A 17,684-nucleotide genomic window follows, 5' to 3' on the forward strand; every position below is an offset into this window, starting at 1 on the left:
TTTCACCGTCACTATGAGCTCAAGTATACATCCAAATCAACACATATGGATTCACTGAAACAAAATCAAAGTTTTAGAACACTGACTAAAGATCAGAACTATTTAAATCTGACAGAAAATCTGTAGTATGACCTGAAGAAGGTCAAATATTATCAAGTCAAGGTGTGGGATACTAACTGACTTCCACTAAAGAAAAGCAAAAGCTGAAATTTAACTGAAGATTGGTTCAGCAAAGTAGCTTTAGTTAAAGGCTTGTACACTTACACAATCAGGTTGTTGCAACTTTTTGATATATACCATAAGGGGACAGAAAGTCTGGAAATGATTAATCATAGTTTTGTTTTTCGGGATTTCAAAATTATTGTTTAAAATGGTTGTGTGAATCATAGTTTAATTGGTCAGTTATTTAAAATCTTGATCTTGAATACTTCTGAGGGTTAAACTTTCAAAAATAAAACTTTGTTTCAACAGAATCGAGGAGCGTTGGCCAACTTTGAGCAATTTCAGTTTGGTTTTTTTTGGTTCACCATTCATTTTGTTCTACTCACATATTGCTGCTCAGCCGTGCTGCAGGGAAACCAGTTATATGAATGATTAATGAGTTCAAAGGAAGCGTTTTTATGTTTTCATCAATGCAAACTTGAATAGCATTTGCATAATCACAGAATATAGATTGTAGCAAAGAAGATATTCATATTTTACATGACTTTGCACAAGCATTGTCTATTACTGTGGTTCCCTTTAAGATCTATGGGTTTAACACCTAAATCACATGCGGGATGAAACCTAAAGTAAAAAAATGTGCTGCAAAACATAATTTTGCATAAAATATGTCAGGAGATCAAGATTTAATGAGCTTTTAAAGGCTGTGCTTTATCCTTAACTCTACCTGCATCAGCTCTCCTTCCTTGGATGCTCATCTTTCCTGTCCTGCAAGCAGCATCTGAATGGCTGCCCATTTACTTGGCTGTAGCACCTTGCCGGCTGAAAAAACACCTAATCGATCCTCTGGAGTTGGAGTTATATGGGCGCAGAGAGTGTTGTTATTCCACTAGAAACTGGCTCTGGACGATGAGCTATAATTCTTAAAGGCGGCTCCTCTCCCGCCAGCAGCAGCATCCCAGGCAGAAATAAGATAAGTTGCAGATCAGCAATCCTGCCTTGTTTGCTTGGGGGTTGCCATTTTTCAAGGCTTTATTAGAAGTTGATGTAACCAAAAGCTTTTGTTTACCTCTATGCCCCATTAACTGTGCAGTCAAAAGCATGGGAAGAGCTTTGTAATAACCTCTGTGTAACAACTGCCTCCATCTCCCGTTCCTATACTCATCAGGAACATGTTTTATCTCAGTTTCTCTTTCATCTAATTCTCCAACAATCCTTCAGTTTTTCTCTGTCTTCTGCTTTTCATCCAGAATCTTGGCTTACGTCTATTTCTGCTTCAATAAGTGAGTCTCGCTGTCAGTTCATTACCATGAATGCTGACAAGCAGTACACATATACTGAGTAAATTATGAATGGAGCCTCAATAACTTCACCCGTTGGATTTGAATTGCTGTTTTGTCGCCTTCAGCTCGGCTTTCGGCTGATGCCGTGTTTCCGGAGTCAAATGTGTGACCATATCTGAGCAAGAAGGCAGACAGAGAGCACAGCTTAAAACTTTCCTTCTATTGAGGTTAAAATGAGCAACAACATTCGCAGTACACTAATCAAAAACTAGATAATGACAGCATAATGAGTCATGAAAAAAAGAAGAGCAGTCTTAGGATTTCATTAGGGAAGTTGCTGTTTTTGAATGATCTGCTGGAGTCAGAGAAAGAAACCTTAAAATCATTAATCTTGTAACACTACGAGGTCCATATTGGTTTCAGATTTGACAGCAAAGGATTCATCCATCATTTCAAAAGTCTGCAATTCTAAATAACTTAGATTTTCACAAGGAAAGACGAGGTGTTCGCTTGTTGTCATACTTTTTCCCCCCAATACCACCTGGGAGGTGATTGTTAAACTCAAGTTCAACATCCTCCACACATAAAATTTTCATGTTAGACTCTATATGCATTCTTGCCTAACATCTTAATTGTTTTAATTGTTTATTTGAAGCCTAAATGCTTTAACTAGGGCTGATAGGAATTTAAAAGCGTGAAATGAGTTAAGCTTCAGTTGAAATATTACTGTAATAATATCAATTTGCCCACACAGATTGTATTTTTTCCTTGAGATTTGAGAAAGTGGGGTACATAAAAATAACACATTATTTTGACATTCTTTACACATCAAAACTGCAGGACAGGCTGTGCACCAGCAGCAAGACACTTTCTGGATATATTGAGAGCTGGTATTCACTTTATTGTCATAGAATTAAGTTGCTAATAAAACCATAGTTTCCATCCATAACTCTACGCTGGCGTACAACACAAGCTCCTCTGTGACTGAGTTGCTTGTAACAATGACATTATAGAGACAACATGTCTCCAAGATAAATATGGAATGGAGTGTAATTTATATTAAAAATTCTCATTATTCTTTCAACAAAGACAATACAATTATCACTAATACACATGGAAAGTATGGAACTTGTATATTGCTGTATTTGTGGTCTGAGAAGAGTGAGGACATACAGCTTACCTTGCAAAGACACTGCATTAATAACCAAGATGTTTCAGCTTATTAAAATTATTTTTTAATTGAGCCATTCAGTAATATTGGTTAGACATGTTTTCAACTATAAATGCTCACTGCCCACCAAGAAATGGATCACCCTTTTTTAGCTGTGATTTTTCAGTTTTGCTAAAAATGTTTTATACTTTTGCTTGTTTAACCATAAATTGTGACAAAATTGGTAATGACAAGATATTAAAATACAGCATTTAGACTTCTATCAAATCTCTGAAGCCAAGATTAGGCACAGAAAAAGTCTGCAATTTTTATGTTTGAAGCGTGAATTGAGGTATTTGGATATGTTGTCATGTTGGGTGGGCCCTTCATGAAAAATGTGCATTCACCATAAAAACTATAAACCACAGGTGTCAAACTCCAGTCCTCAAGGGTCGCTGGGGTAGCTTTTAGATGTGCCACAGGTACAAAACACTGGAATGAAATGGCTTAATTAACTTCCTCCTTGTGTAGATCAGTTCTCCAGAGCCTTAATGACCTAATTATTCTATTCAGCTGTGGTGCAGCAGAGGCACATCTAAAAGTTACAGGACTCCGGCCCGTGAGGACTGGAGTTTGACACCCCTGCTCAATGCTCATGTTTTTTTTGTTGTTTTTTTTGTTTTTGTTTGTTTGTTTGTTTTTTTGCTTTTTTGTTGCCAGGCGGAGTGGAGCTGGGCATCAATGCAAGCGGACAGAGACTTAGACACTGGTTCGAGTGTCTCAAAAACAAAGGGAAGAAAGTTGAATACTGGCACACGCTCACGCAGCAAGGTGCCCCGAGCAGCGACAAGCCGGACTAGATTACTCAAGACTTTCTCGCAGACAAAGGCACACCCACAAGCACAGATGCGTTTGTCTCACTTGAACAACGGTTGACAAGAGTCCAACAGCAGCAGCAGCGACCTGAACAAAGAATAAAAGATGCAATAATAATAATATCATTACAAATCTAAATTGTCATGTGTTGCCACTAACTGAGGCACAACGTATTAGAATATATTCATACTAATCTCAGTGATGGTGACAAGGTGTAATATAAATCTATTTATTTTTCAAGGTAAACTAAATTGTGATGATGTCCTCACTGAAGTGTTGCCATTACACTGAAAGTTGTGTGTAGATCTCACCTTATTGTGGAAGTCGAACATTTTCATCCAAATTTACACCTAACAGATCCATCCGAGGCTCATTCGGTTAAAGTGCCCAGCTATTTGTACACCCTTGTGACTTCTAATGTGGTACATAGTTACAGGAGTTTCAGAATGTTGTTGAAACGTCTCTAACTTAAAGTAGTTGTCGCGATCTGATGCAAAATAAGACACCGTATTATTACTGTAAAGCACAAGATGATCCATTCGGTGGATTCGTACCTTTACCTTTTCTGTGTTATGTCTTTGCGTTATTTGTCTGTGGCAGTGGTGTTTTATCACCTATGTGTCAGGCAGTAATGTGTCAGCATTATATGTGTGTGTTTGCGTGTGTGTGTGCGTGGGTGTGTGTGTGTGGGGGGGAGTTTTGACAATACGAGTGCCTACATTTTCTGTATGTGCAACATGTGTCTGTCTGTATTCTCCTCACGGCCCATTCAGAATTCTTCTATTCGACGTCAGGCGCACCCAGGTGTGAAGAAATATTGACAAAACGGCAAGAATGGTTTATTCAGTGGAGAAATTATCTGTAACCACCTCAGGCCACAGTGTTGTGGCTGCGGGATAGTGACAAAAAACTGTCAGCGGTGTGAGCCTGAGAAAGAAAACACAAAATCTTAATGTTCCTTTTTCCAGTTTTGTTAATGAGAAGCAGACATCTCATTTTGCTTTCGGATGTATTGCTTGTTACAGAACTACTGAAGCAAATTTCAGCCAGATTAAAGACAATTTACCGTTTTGCAGTGATTCTGGTTCTGCTCTAATAAAACGCAATGGTGACGCAACATTTTCTTTAAGCAGGGAATGTTACTATTTTTCATTGATAAAAACAGCTATCAGACTGTGCAGTTTCTTTTGACCAAGACTAAACATATCTTTTAATCCACTGCTGCATGCTTTCCTGCTATAGACATTTGCCTGAATCTTAGAATCTTAGATGCATTGATCCTGTAGGTAGTGATATCCTTGTCTCTCAAACTTCATTATTTACTGAGAATCTCTGTGCAGTTTACAGGCTAACAGAACAGAGTTCCCTCTTATGATTTAATCTCAGTTAGAAATTGGTCAGTTATTGCTATCAATGTGTACCAACCTTTTGAATGCTTTATAAACACAAAGTTTTTCCGTGATATCACTTCCAAGGTTTAAAATCTACTCAGCTGGCTTACAGAAGGCGGCTAGTACACAAAGGCCAGTTCAGCTAGAGACACAGACTGTCAAGTCAAGGTGGCACTACTGAAAATACAGCTAGCAAGCTACTTGCTGATTGGCTAGTTTTAAAACTTGTTTTCCAACAATACAATTCTTTTTTTTAAATCTTTGCATCGCAACTTTTATACAATACAATTGTGGTACTGTCAATGAACTTAGACCTTGTCACACTAACCTGTATATTAGCAAAAAGGTAACATCATTTCTTTCAAAAGAACAGAGATTTTTGTCAGAAACTAATTTTTAGAAACACTTGTAAAAAAAAAAAAACTATGCTTTTAAGACATTTTCATCCTGGCGCACAACTAAATAGAAGCTACGATTGTTTTTACACTAATTTAGTAATCCTCAAGATCCTTTTTTTATTTATATTTTAATGATGTCTGCATTAACTGACATTGCTGATGTGGCACATGTAACACAACACTCTTTAATTAGAATGACATGTCAATTTTTTCTTATTTATTACAAAATAACTAAAATGGTGTTGATGAAGCCTCACATCCAGATTTCTGACAAGTTACAAAACTTTTCACACGACCATCTCTACATGCATGGTATGCAGATGTCTAAAAATAAATCTACATTTGTGTCTGTATAAAATTGTCCCTTGATTGTCTTAATCTTACCAGGATATCGAATGCCCACCTTCACTGTCATGTAATCTTTGGTCATACAAAAGAACACAGTCGGTCGGTTGCCTCTGGGAGATTGCTAACTGATAATCGATCCAGCTGCTCATATCCTGTCATGTCCTTCAACAACCTTGGGATCCTTCAGTGTTTTTGTTGTGTTCAACCTATAAAAAAGGGCTTGGGTATTATGAAGATTTAGGAGGCTTAACCAAATATTCAATTACATCTTTTAATAACTTTAGGAACTGGATTAGGCAAATCTGGGCGGGTTTGTTGTGTATTTTCTCTATGCACATTTAACGTCTCAGCACGTCAGCAGTGAGATAATCAACCCAAACAGCAAGCTCATGTTATTTCTGGGAATACTCTGCACTTCGTTTACTCTGAGGCTGGGTAATGGAGATCAAATGAAGTTCACGTTTCTGGCCGGATGGTTGCTTATTTTTGTGCATCTCTGGCTCTGTTGTTTACAGTCGCAGTATTTTCCGGCTCTTGTCTATTGACCTCTGCTTTGCTTGCGTAATCATTTATCTGCAATACAGCTGCATGTTTAGGAATTGCCATCAGCTTGCATAATAGAGTGCGACTCCGACTAATCTTTCTGAATACTGATGTGTTTACAGTCTGTGCCATCCATGCGGTGTGTGTTTGTGAATAAAATTATTCAGGGTAATTTTTGCTCAGTTGCTGTGCTCAACAAAGCAAGCTTTTGCTTTTAAAAAATCTTTTACTGTCACAGACTTTAACACTTGTCTTCCTTGAATTGAAAACAGTGGTGATTATGCAGGAGGGCTGACGAGGGAATGCGATGTGGAGTCCCTGTGTATTTATTGTCATTGTCAATCCCACAGTATGGCTGCCATCCTGTGTTGGGTTTGTGTAACTACTTCGCAAAATAAACTGAAACTGTTTCAGTGGTCTTCTGTCTTGCTTTGAATGTCACATTGGCCTTTTATTCAATCAGCTAAAGGGACACTTAAAAATTTCTAAGTGGGTTTTTGCTAAAAGGGTTTTAATTTAACTCTTTCCTTCGGTAGACTCCTTCCTGTCTTAGATTAGTATAATTGTTCCAAGGTGATGAGTTAGTACAAGAGTGGTGAAAAACAAAACAGGTATGTTGTGACTCTTTTACGTCTGTTTAAACCTTCATTTCAAAATGACTTCATCTTTTATTTTACTAAAAGTTTAGTCGATTAGAAGACTGAAAAAAATCTGCTTGTCAAAACTCGACTAAAAGTAAAATAACAGAGTAGCTAAATTATAATTTAAGCTACATTACAATATGCTGTCCAGATTACCCTGCTCTCTAGAAATCTCTGAGTGTTTTTAGTTAGCATAACTCTGGATTAATTGGTCCTGGAAGCTAACACTAGCAGCTAGGCCAATGGGTACTGTTAAAGGTCTTTCATCGTATCCCTAGTCCCAAAAACATTGTGTTGATATGCTTTTGATTGAACCTTCGAGGAAAACAATGGTGGTTGACAAAAACCATGACTAAAATTGTCTAGTGTGAATTATCCCTATAACAATATAAGTCAGGCAGTAATTATGTGTATTTTTCATTTATTTGTCATAAGTGTACCACATAAACATTAACTGTACTTAAAAGGTACTGCTTACTACATCAAGATCCAGAAATAAACTGATGCTATCTTGTATGGTTTGCTCTTTGACAGGCAGACTCCATTAATCGTTTGTTTTCTGCTCATTTGCCTCTCTCCATTTTTGTTTCTTATGGCTCCAACACTCGGCCAATAAAGAGTGGCACATTGGCCTTGTCACTCCACAGCAGCAAGATGAATGGCCGCAGAGCATTGAAGGTAGGGAAGGAGCGAGAGAACGACAAGCTGGTGACAGCGCCAGCCTCAACTCCTTGTTGGGTCAGGGCGAGAAATGCTTTGTGCTTGGCATCATCCAAAACCAGATTGTCAGTTGAGGACAGGCCACATAGGCTGGACCCCTCAAAAAGTGATGACAAGCCTGGTTAGAGGGATGAAAGAGATATCAAAGAGCAGATGAAGCAACATATTTCACAAGCAGTGTCATCATGGTGCTGATAAAGGTAAGCTAATAGCGATGGTGCCTGAGTAACATCTGAATATGAAGAGTAGCAAACCTAATTTCTTGATGAGCATTCTCATGTTTGGCTCCACATCCAGCTTGATTTGGGGCAGAGTGACGTCCATGTTCTGGGGAGAGACTGCGTTTACTAGCTCTATCATTCGACGCACATTTGCATCCGTCATCCTGTCCTCCATCCTCTGCAGGTCAGACAGTTTGTTGGTATATGGCAGCAGGATGTAGAGACTGTTGTCACCTGTAAGAGCAAACCTCGCAACCTATGGACAAACAAAATGTGTCAAGTCCTCTCTAGAATTACAACAACAAACTCAGAAAAGACAATAAAAGTTCAGCTGCACACCACAAATAACAGGTGACTTAATCAGGGGGTGACCATTATCAGCCATGTGACATATTCCAAGCCCAGCAGATATCCAAATACACATTGAATGTCTTACTTACTTAGCCCATTTAAACAATTCCAACCACATTGAGATCACTAGATATCTCTATTCTGACATCTTATAACTTTTTCCTTTCAAACACATCCCATGTATTTCAGTGGAAGACAGAATCATCTTTTTTTGTTGCCATTTCTTGGAATGGCTACAAGAGGACTTCCAAAATTTGCCAAGACAGTGAGAAAGTGCTAACCCTGTTTTTTTCTTCTGTATTTCTTTCTCCTTTTTATCAAAGGTTTCACATCATAAGTCAAATTCGAACATCAGGCAAGGTTGATCTGGATAAAATAAAACTGTTTTGAAATGATAATTTAATATATCAAAGAAACAAGCTATCTAAAGCCAACCTGATTCAATATGAAATTCAGGGCTCTCTAATAATTGCATATGCCTCCCCTGGCAGCAACAAATGTCATTTAGTGTTTGCAAAAACTGACAATCAGTCTTATTACACAGAGTAGAGATACTCCAGCCCACTCATCTTTGCAATTGCTTTTATTCAGCCACATTGGAGGATTTAAACTGGACTTTGATCAAGCCACTCCAAAACCTCTTAGTTTTGTTCAGGTTTTAAGCCATTCAGAAGTAGTCCTCTTAGTGCTCTTTTGAAAAATCATTCTGCTGCATGATCCAAATCCACTTAAACTTAAGATCTCACATTTATCAGTGGAAATTCTTCATCATGATTTTCTCATCAATGGCAGGACGTATGGTTCCATTGAGTCGTATAATTTGTCCAGAAGCAAAACAGTGCTACACTACCACTACCATGTTTGTCTATACTTATGATGTTTTTTTTTCTGAAAGTCTATGTTAGAACAAGACCCACACATTTCAAAATGTTTCACATTTGGTAAGCAGTAAGTTCACCACTATTCATGTTTTTTTTTTTTCCATTTGTGGATAATTGCGCTCACTGTGGATTTTGGAGTCACATAGAATTGGGTTGGCTTAGATAGTTTATTTCTCACATTAAATACAGTCATAATTTGGAAACTGCATTTTAAATTTTACTCTGGTAATCTTTGTCTGATATTTAATTAATTTATGAATCTCAACCAACTAAGCATGACAAACATCAATGCCTTCATTGACCTTTGTCAATTTTGTGACAATAAAGCAAAAAAACCTGAAAATAGCCAATCATTTATTATTGTCTATTTTACAATGATATATTGTAGAGATAAAGATAAATAGTGGAAACGAGAAACGTTCTGAAGAAATTCAAACGGGGCCTGCCAAAATGTGCTTGTCTGTTGGAACCCAGCGTTCTGATGCTAAAAATTAGCATCAATGCTAAAGTAAGCTACAATGTACTCAATATGAAGAGTCACAAACATGTTGAGCAACATAAACCTACTCCATTCATTCGGTATATTAAGATCAGCTAAAATTAGCCAAAATGCTAATGTCAGCCTAAATGCTGTCAGTGGCATGTGGGGCATAACTAACATGTTGTCTTACATTGACTTCCTCCATTCAGTGTACTAAATATAGATAATAAATCAACAAAATAGCTAAAAAGCTTATTTTAGAGAAAAGGCTACTGCTAATGTGGGCAGTAGCTACATTAGCGATATTTGTGCTAATGTTATGCACTGCCTTCTGATTTTTACTTTTGCAAAAGTAATGTTTAGTTTGTGGCACTTGGTTACCTCAGTGTTCAGTGCTATATAATTAATCCTCTCTGAAAATTGTCACGTGTGAGTGAGACACAAAGGGGGAGACAGAATTCTATCTCTGTTTTGACACAGAACAGTGTAGGTCAGAATCTTTTTTAATTTAATTTAGCTCGTTTTTTTGCTAATTACGTTGCCAGGGTTACTCAAAATGCATGCCAAGATCCAGCCGCATGTCTTGAAATTGTGGGGGTGCACGCAGTGGTACCAACCACATTAATTGGGAAAGGAAGCAGCAGTTATTTTTAAGTGTATAGTAGTAGATGCCTTCCATGCATAGCATGAAGGCATTGAAACGCATTACTTTGCATTTGCTGTGCTTTACAAGGTATTTCAATGTTCTCCTATGGTTTGCTATGGCAGGCTCCAAATATGTGACAGTGTCTTGAAGGATAATCAGAATGAAAAGCTGGATGATAATCAGGACTAAATGAAAAGCTTCAGATGGAGTAAATCTTCAGGATCTGTCAAACTTAGCAGTAATCAGGTACACAACTGAAACAGTAAGTTGGCCTCATATGGCATTAATGTCAAGACTTAAACTTCCGCTACAAAGCCTATTTTTTCTTTTTCTCCCAGTTTTTTTAATTTTTATTTTTAGTGTAGCTAAAAATAAATTTTCACATTTTGACTGTGGGACAGGAATATTTTAAAAGTACAAATACATTCCCCTTAACCAAAATTAAACAGCAGGGTTAACAGGTTCACATTGACTAAAATAACAGCTGTCAGATAAGAAAAAGTGGCAGCTGCAGTAGCAGTAATGTGTTGTCACTGTACAACTGGAAAAAATCCACAAGAGCTTCAATTTTGGAGATGCTCTGATATAGTCATCTTTCAAGAACTGCAGCATTTATTACGCTTTACACTGGAAAAAATGTTACACATGTAAGTTGGGATGTTTTCACTGTGGATGAGTGTGTTTTCTCTGGTTATTCCAAACTACTCCACTTATACAAAATTATACAACTGGTTATTCTAAAGTTATGGTTCTGTATATACTTTGTGCTCCAACCTCAGTTGTTGGGATCAGCTCCTAACCCTGCAACCAAGAATCAGATCAAGCAACTACAGAAGTAAAGTGAGTGGTTGAAGTTGGCCGGTTCTTACCTGTGCCAGTACTTCAGAAACATACGTCATAGATGCCATGTATTTCGAATGATGGATGAGTGGCACTCTTACCATATCCCCACCGAATTTCACAAAAACTCCTTTCTTTGGCTTGTCACTAAATTTAAACTTCCACTGACCTGCAACACATAAACACACAGACGATAAGCAAGCGCTCAAATCTGCAATCTTTGGTACACAGAGATGGATATTTACTGACCACTGAATGACACAGCATTGAGGAGGATCAGCTGAGTGTTTGGTGATAAATCATTGATTATATTTGTAATCTTGTTGTTAGTCTTGTTTGCCACCCAGCCGTTAATCATCCTCATGTTTTCCTCACTGGAGTCCAGCAGTTTTGTAGGTTCTGCCCCATAGTGCTCAACAGACTGGCTACGGAAGAACTCACTCAGATTCATTTCTGAGAAAAGGGAATAAAAAAAAAACACAAGGACCTGTAAAATGTTTTCTGTGATAGACCAACCCAAATGTGTGGGGGGGGGAAAAAATCTGTTTTTTGCATTGAATACAGTACGTGAGTTATAGTAAATCTGGGAAGCTATCTGCAAGGACTGCCCCATCCTCTCTCTCTGCTTCTTCATATGGAAATGAATGCAGCTGAAGTTGTGAGGCACACAGATAGCTCTCTCCAGAGCGTTGCGGGTTTTGCCACTTGCACCTGTGGGTAAAATAAATAATCCTTGTAAGAGTGACAGGGAGAGCTACATAAAATATCTGACATTTAAATTCAAAAAGTTGAAAGTACCATGACAGTTAAGGGTTAGGAGTGATTTTGTACAAATGATTTGGCTACTAATGTTTGTAAGAATATGGATGGATGGAACTTTCATATAATGAAATAGGAGAGGATGAATCAGCAAATTTACAAAATCTGAGAAAGGCCTATTAATGAATGAACTAAAAAAGCAATCTGAATAAAAAAGTTGTGAGACATTATGTCTGGGATTTTTTTAAGTGTTATAGTCAAAAAAAGGTTCTTGATGTATTTGTACCTAACAACAGGTGAGAGAGCATGTAGTTGATGCTGACTGGAGAGAACAGTATGTTGCTCAAAGACTCATCTTGTTTCAGGTAGGAATAAAGCTTCATTGAAAATTCTGTCAGAGATTCTCGCAGTGTGGGCTCGGCTGTTCGGCTGTTTTCCTCATGGCAGGGCTCCAGCTCTTCGATTAGGTCTTTGCATGAAGATTTGGCAAGAGCTGAAACAAAGTTTAAACATACACTATGGATAATGAAATATCAATTCAGATGTTATTAGATTAAACATTTTTATATGAACAAAAATGTCCTTGTCATGCAGGGAACATTTAGCAGAGATATTTATCAAAAATACCTTCAACTTCAAGTTGTAAAGAGTTTAGCCTTTCCCCTTCAGCAGATTCACAGATGTAAACCCCAGCATCCCCCATGTCAACTTTTTTGATCATGATGGTCTGATCTTGTTCATTTGGTGAAAGCAGTTCAATTTTTGCATTTCTTGAGTCGTCCTCTGCTGTGTTTATTCTCGTTTTTTTACCAACACCGCTTTCTTTGAACCACTGTGCATTAAGGTTGTTACCATCTTCACTGGAAGATGGTAAGTAACATGGGAGGGACGCAGTCGAGTCCTCAGTCACCTTAACAGTGGTGTGAAAAGACTCTGAAGATGAAAGACAGAAAGACACAAACTGATCAGCGTTTTTAGGTTCCATATATTCATCACCTGCACATTTTGTTTTGCCTTTTTAAATGGGTCAAATCATCAGGCAAATTTTTAAATAAGATAATCTGAGTAAATGTAAAAGGCGATTCTCAAATGACAATTTAATAGGTAAAGAAAAAAAATAAACTCAAAGCAACCCTGCAAGAAAAAGGATTTGTTCCCCGTTGTTAAATTATGAGTTAACTGTGATCAACCACCGTTTTTTAGAATGGTAAATTAATTTTCACGAGCCACACACAGATCTGATCACTGGGATTCCACCAAAACTCAATGAACGAGAGCTTTTATTAACAAACAGAGAAAACATGGAATGTTGTGGTGGGTCCAAACTTTTCTCTCAAAATGGCAAATGATCTGTACTTGTACAATGCTTTATCAAAGTGCTTCACACTACTTTTAGTTCACCCCCATTCACACACTGATGGCAGTAAACCACAGCTGTCCTGGAGCCATCAGTATAACCTCATTTGTTAGACTGTTTGTCTTTAATGCAAATAACAAGGGGCTTAGAATCTATCTAATGCAGTCCCACTTTTACCTTGATCTCCTCTGTCACACCTGCAGCACACCTCACTGGTGTCCAACAGCTCTAACATGCCTTAATCGATGGATACCATGGCTCCACATACCATAACACTGTCGTTTGAACCTAAAACTAAAGATGGCCCAGGAATAGTGCTGTACCAGTTGGTTGTATGCTCTACGTTTACAATTGGAACAGACAAAATAACCGACCAAACAGGAACGATTCGTGCCGTACTGCTCAGAGGAAACAAGACATAATGGCTATTCTGAGGAATTGGTAACCCCTGCATGTTGCTTTTTGCTGCTAGTGAGTTTTGGAGATATTGTTTTTCTACTTCTGTTTCAAGAGGCAACTTGAAACTTCAGTTGGACACCGCATGTGTAGTGTAGTGACTGCATGTGACTGGACACTAAATGCGTAGTGTCCAGTCTACTAGGTTGTGGCTTAACTGGGCTTCTGCATCATCATATTTTTAACCCATGGGAAAAGAAAGGCATGTAACTCTTAGAAACTCTAAACATCTTTAAAAATAAAGCATAGCTAAAAATGGTTCTTATTTTAAAGGATTTGTAAGTTATACAATTACTTGTGCAACCAACAACCTTGTTAAAAATGAGTTTTATACTAGAATTAGATTATTTTTTTTTTTTTATGTTCAGTGTGAGATCATATTGCAGTCTTAAGAGATAAATCCTCCCTCTTTATCTTTGGTAAAAGACTTCTCACCAACTGTGAGGTTGTACGTAGTCGTCACCTCTCCTTGTTCCCACACTGCCACACACACATACTCGCCCTCGCTGGCAGTAGTCACAGGAGATATAGAGATGTAAAAACCATTCTTCACATATTTTGCTGAGCCAGGTGACAAAGCAGTGTCACTAATGTTTTGTCCTGTAATTACACACACACACACACACACACACACACACATGCGCACAGATAAAACATAAAGCAGATAGTATATGAGCGTTAAGTAATGAATATTTCAGTGATCCTGGAAATCAGAAATAATAACAGCACCATTAAATGTCCAGGTAATTTGTGCGCCGGGTATGTCACTTTCTGATGAGTAACAGGGCAGTTCCACCATGGAGCCTTGGGAAGTCCGGATATGCATGCATGAAGCAGGCTGAAGCAAAACAACAAAAGATCAAATTGTGCAAATAAAAGAAAAATCATTTACATTTTCAAGGTCTGACACCAACTCCATTGCCTTGCTGAAGTATTCAGACCCCATTAGAAATTTGCAATGTAATATTGACTTATAATGTAATACCCTTAAAAAATACAAATTAAAACTGGGAAATAATGTAATGTTACATTATTAGCATGGCATTTTAAAAAAAAGCCCAGTAATTATTCATTGATAACAATGTTATGGAAAATAATTATTACTGCATTTTAATTTTTTTTTTTTTTGCAGTCCTATGTGTATTTTTTGTTGTTTTTGTTTTGTTATTTGATTGGTCTTTTTTTTGCTGTTTAGACTGGCACAGTGGATGGCATAATTTTCACATTTGTTCATCAAGAATGTGCACTTTGCACTGACTCTCTTTAAGTATGCTAGTTAATGAGGTGAGACTTGAATAAGTTTTTTTGTCCCATATGCAACACCCTGTGTTGTGTGGTAGTAATGACACTGCACACTATTTTGAACACAATGCCAGCAAAATGAAACATGATTGTCGCAAAATTATATGGGATTTACTTGATAGCCAGACTACACCTGTTTGAGATTATAAAAAGATTCTAGTCTTGGATAGAGGTTCAAGCCTTACAGTCTGGTGTGTTATTGTAATGTGACCTTATGTAAAATAGATATGAGTAATTTAGCAAATTGCTGTCGTATCCACAGTAACAGGATCCAATATCTATAGTTTTACCTCAAAAGTGAGCCACAACAAGAGGCAAACTATGGCCTGCTGCTTCATCTGCAAAGAGAATTAGATTAGAAGTCAATGATTTCAACATTACTATGGCACTACGCCTGGAAAAAGATCAATATGTGTTGCAACCAGCAAAGCACCAAGAACCTTCACAAATAAAATGGTTTAAAACTTATCTTGTCCCAACATTGTTTTATAATTATAGCAGAGTCTAATCAACACTGAAGTTTAAATAACAAAAACATTTAAATGTCCAAGTAATTGTTGCAGCAGGCATGTCACTTTTGCACACCATCTATAAAATCCTGTGGTTTTAATTTTTATTCATTACCCAGAAAAAAAAAGTAGAAAAAAGGGAGAAAACTCACAGCTTCTGTTTCTCCAAATGTCCAGATGCAGGGATAGCACAGATTTTTATCAGCACTGCCTTTTTGTGAGCTCGCTCCTCGTTTCCTTATCCACCTCTGATTTTTCTGCCCCTCTGAACTGCAGTTGAGAATAGTTTGTCTTTGTTGGTTTAGAGGTGTTTGTTTGCCTACCGCAGGCCATCTGACTTTCTGGAAATCACATGATTTCACTTGTTGGCAACAAATATTAAGCAAATTTTTTTAAATACCTGCCTGTATTTTAGTTTTATCATAGTTAGTTTAGTCTTACAGAGATACAGTGAATATAATGAGAATTGAATAGGTCAATGTTATTTTCATTAAATATATTTGTACCATCATTGAAATGGAACTTATTACAGATGTTGGCAACAATATCCTCATACACATACACACACACACGCCCACACGCCCACACACACACATACACGCACATACCCACGCACACACAAAACAAATGTTTAAAAAATTAAGATTTGTGTAATGGAGTGTAATGTGAAAGAAAATACATTTTGAGTAGACAAAGATGATAATGTGCAAAAAGCCATAGGAAGCTAAGAAGTCAGAAAAAGTTTGTCAGTATTTAGAAGACATTTGAGCTGCTATGTACAAATCAATATCAGCTGGTTTAATATTAATTGATGGCCTATAAAATCCTTTCTCATTAGGAAAGTATTACACAGAGTTTTCAGATATCAAACCAGAGAGAAAAGAATAAATATGTAATCTACATTTTTTAAAATATTTTTATTTGTTGGCTTCTGTTGGTTTGAGATTTGTGTCAAACTTCTTTCAGGCCTAAAAAATGACCAAGGCAGCAAAACAATGCCCAACAAAAATGCAAGAACCAGACAAGATCCAAACATTGCAGGGCTCTGAATCTTTTTTATTTATATATAAATGCACTTCTTCAAAAACACTTTGTTACAGTTTCACAGCAAGACATGAGTTCCACCTTTCTCAACCATCAGCAGGAGAGAGAGTCTCCTCTGATCTGAGCCACCCAGTTCTTAAATCATTAGCTCATAGCTTCTCTAATTAAGGGGTGGCGACACCATTTACATGTCCAGATAGAAAATACACATGTGTACTAAACTATATTTCTAGAAAAATATTTACATAATTACAGTTAACTTCAAAACTAAAACTGAAACACAATCTGGGCCCAAACAAAATCCAAAACTTCTCCCCTCCATCTCAAACAGTGTGAATTTTCCCAGTAAGGCTGATTGAAAACATAAGATCCTTGTCAGCACTGTTCATGGGCTCGCTTCCATGGCAACACATGACCAGGTGACCTCAAAGAGAAGGAGAGAATGATTAGAACAAAATCTTTAATAAATCCGGTTTAAACTTTCTCCCAAACAAAAACAATACATTTACCACTTGAATCAGTTGGAATATAGAAAGTACAAAATACTTTACCTGTTAATGAGGGGGTAAATCCCTCACAGCTTCACAAACGTGTACCAATTTTTCTTGGTCTATAAGATAAAAATCCAAATTAAATCTGGGGCAGCCAGCAGTAGAAGAGCTGGTGGCCCTGATGCAGCATAGTGGGGTTCGTTTTTTTTTCTGGGAACCTTTACTGCATCTCATTTCCCCTTCTTTTCCGTTCTGCTGCCACAAAATGTAATAAAGAAAAAAAACACAAAATTTTAAACGTTGAACTTAAAAGATGAATACTTTCGCACCACACTTTTTCTTGGTTCCACAGTTTCCTCCCACAAACCAAAAAAAGTGGTAAGTTGATTTGTGATTACTGATTGGAGTTTCACATATCTCCATATAGTATTACATCTTTTCCTGAGTGAAACTGACTCTTGCCATTTGATTGCCGGGACTGACTCCAGATACATCCTCAGCTCTAATAAAAGGTCAAGTAGATACAAGAAATAGAACGTTAGATGGAAGTAGGCAACAAGTTTACATATAGTTTAAGTATATCTTTTTTAGTAGTTCAACGAACACAACCATCTCTTACCTACGTTTATTTTCTTTCTGATATTCATCAGTACACAATCAGGAGATGAAAAGTCTATCTTTTCAATCCACTAAGCTTCATGCCGCTTACTAGGCTCCATGCTGATACTTTATGTAAGACAGTGGGTGGAAAAAGTAATCAGAAATGCAGCAGACAAGCTGCAATTAGACGGTATTGGTCGTGATTAGTGATTGCTATAAATTATGCATAAACCT

General features: G+C 37.3%; 2 protein-coding genes across 3 annotated transcripts in view; one reads left to right on the forward strand and one right to left on the reverse strand.

Moving 5' to 3' along the window:
* Positions 1-7,046, forward strand: part of doc2d (double C2-like domains, delta) — a 47,813-nt gene extending 40,767 nt beyond the window's left edge. For both annotated transcript variants that reach the window (XM_044113288.1, XM_044113287.1), the window contains exon 11: positions 3,316-7,046. In XM_044113288.1, coding sequence (XP_043969223.1) covers positions 3,316-3,455 — 140 coding nt within the window. In that variant the 3' untranslated portion in view covers positions 3,456-7,046. The remainder of the gene's footprint in view (positions 1-3,315) is intronic.
* Positions 7,047-7,196: 150 nt separating this feature from the next.
* On the reverse strand, positions 7,197-15,622 carry serping1 (serpin peptidase inhibitor, clade G (C1 inhibitor), member 1). The gene is made up of 11 exons (XM_044113285.1): positions 15,468-15,622; positions 15,097-15,144; positions 14,234-14,342; positions 13,940-14,104; positions 12,319-12,624; positions 11,978-12,184; positions 11,500-11,643; positions 11,182-11,385; positions 10,962-11,101; positions 7,767-7,989; positions 7,197-7,630 (listed from the first exon to the last, which is right to left on the reverse strand). Exons 2-11 carry the CDS (start codon positions 15,142-15,144, stop codon positions 7,383-7,385), a joined length of 1,794 nt encoding a protein of 597 aa, XP_043969220.1. The 5' UTR covers positions 15,468-15,622; the 3' UTR covers positions 7,197-7,382.
* Between the last annotated feature and the right edge of the window lie 2,062 nt (positions 15,623-17,684).

Source organism: Gambusia affinis, linkage group LG04 (genome assembly GCF_019740435.1).
Source record: "Gambusia affinis linkage group LG04, SWU_Gaff_1.0, whole genome shotgun sequence".
Classification (NCBI taxonomy): domain Eukaryota; kingdom Metazoa; phylum Chordata; class Actinopteri; order Cyprinodontiformes; family Poeciliidae; genus Gambusia; species Gambusia affinis.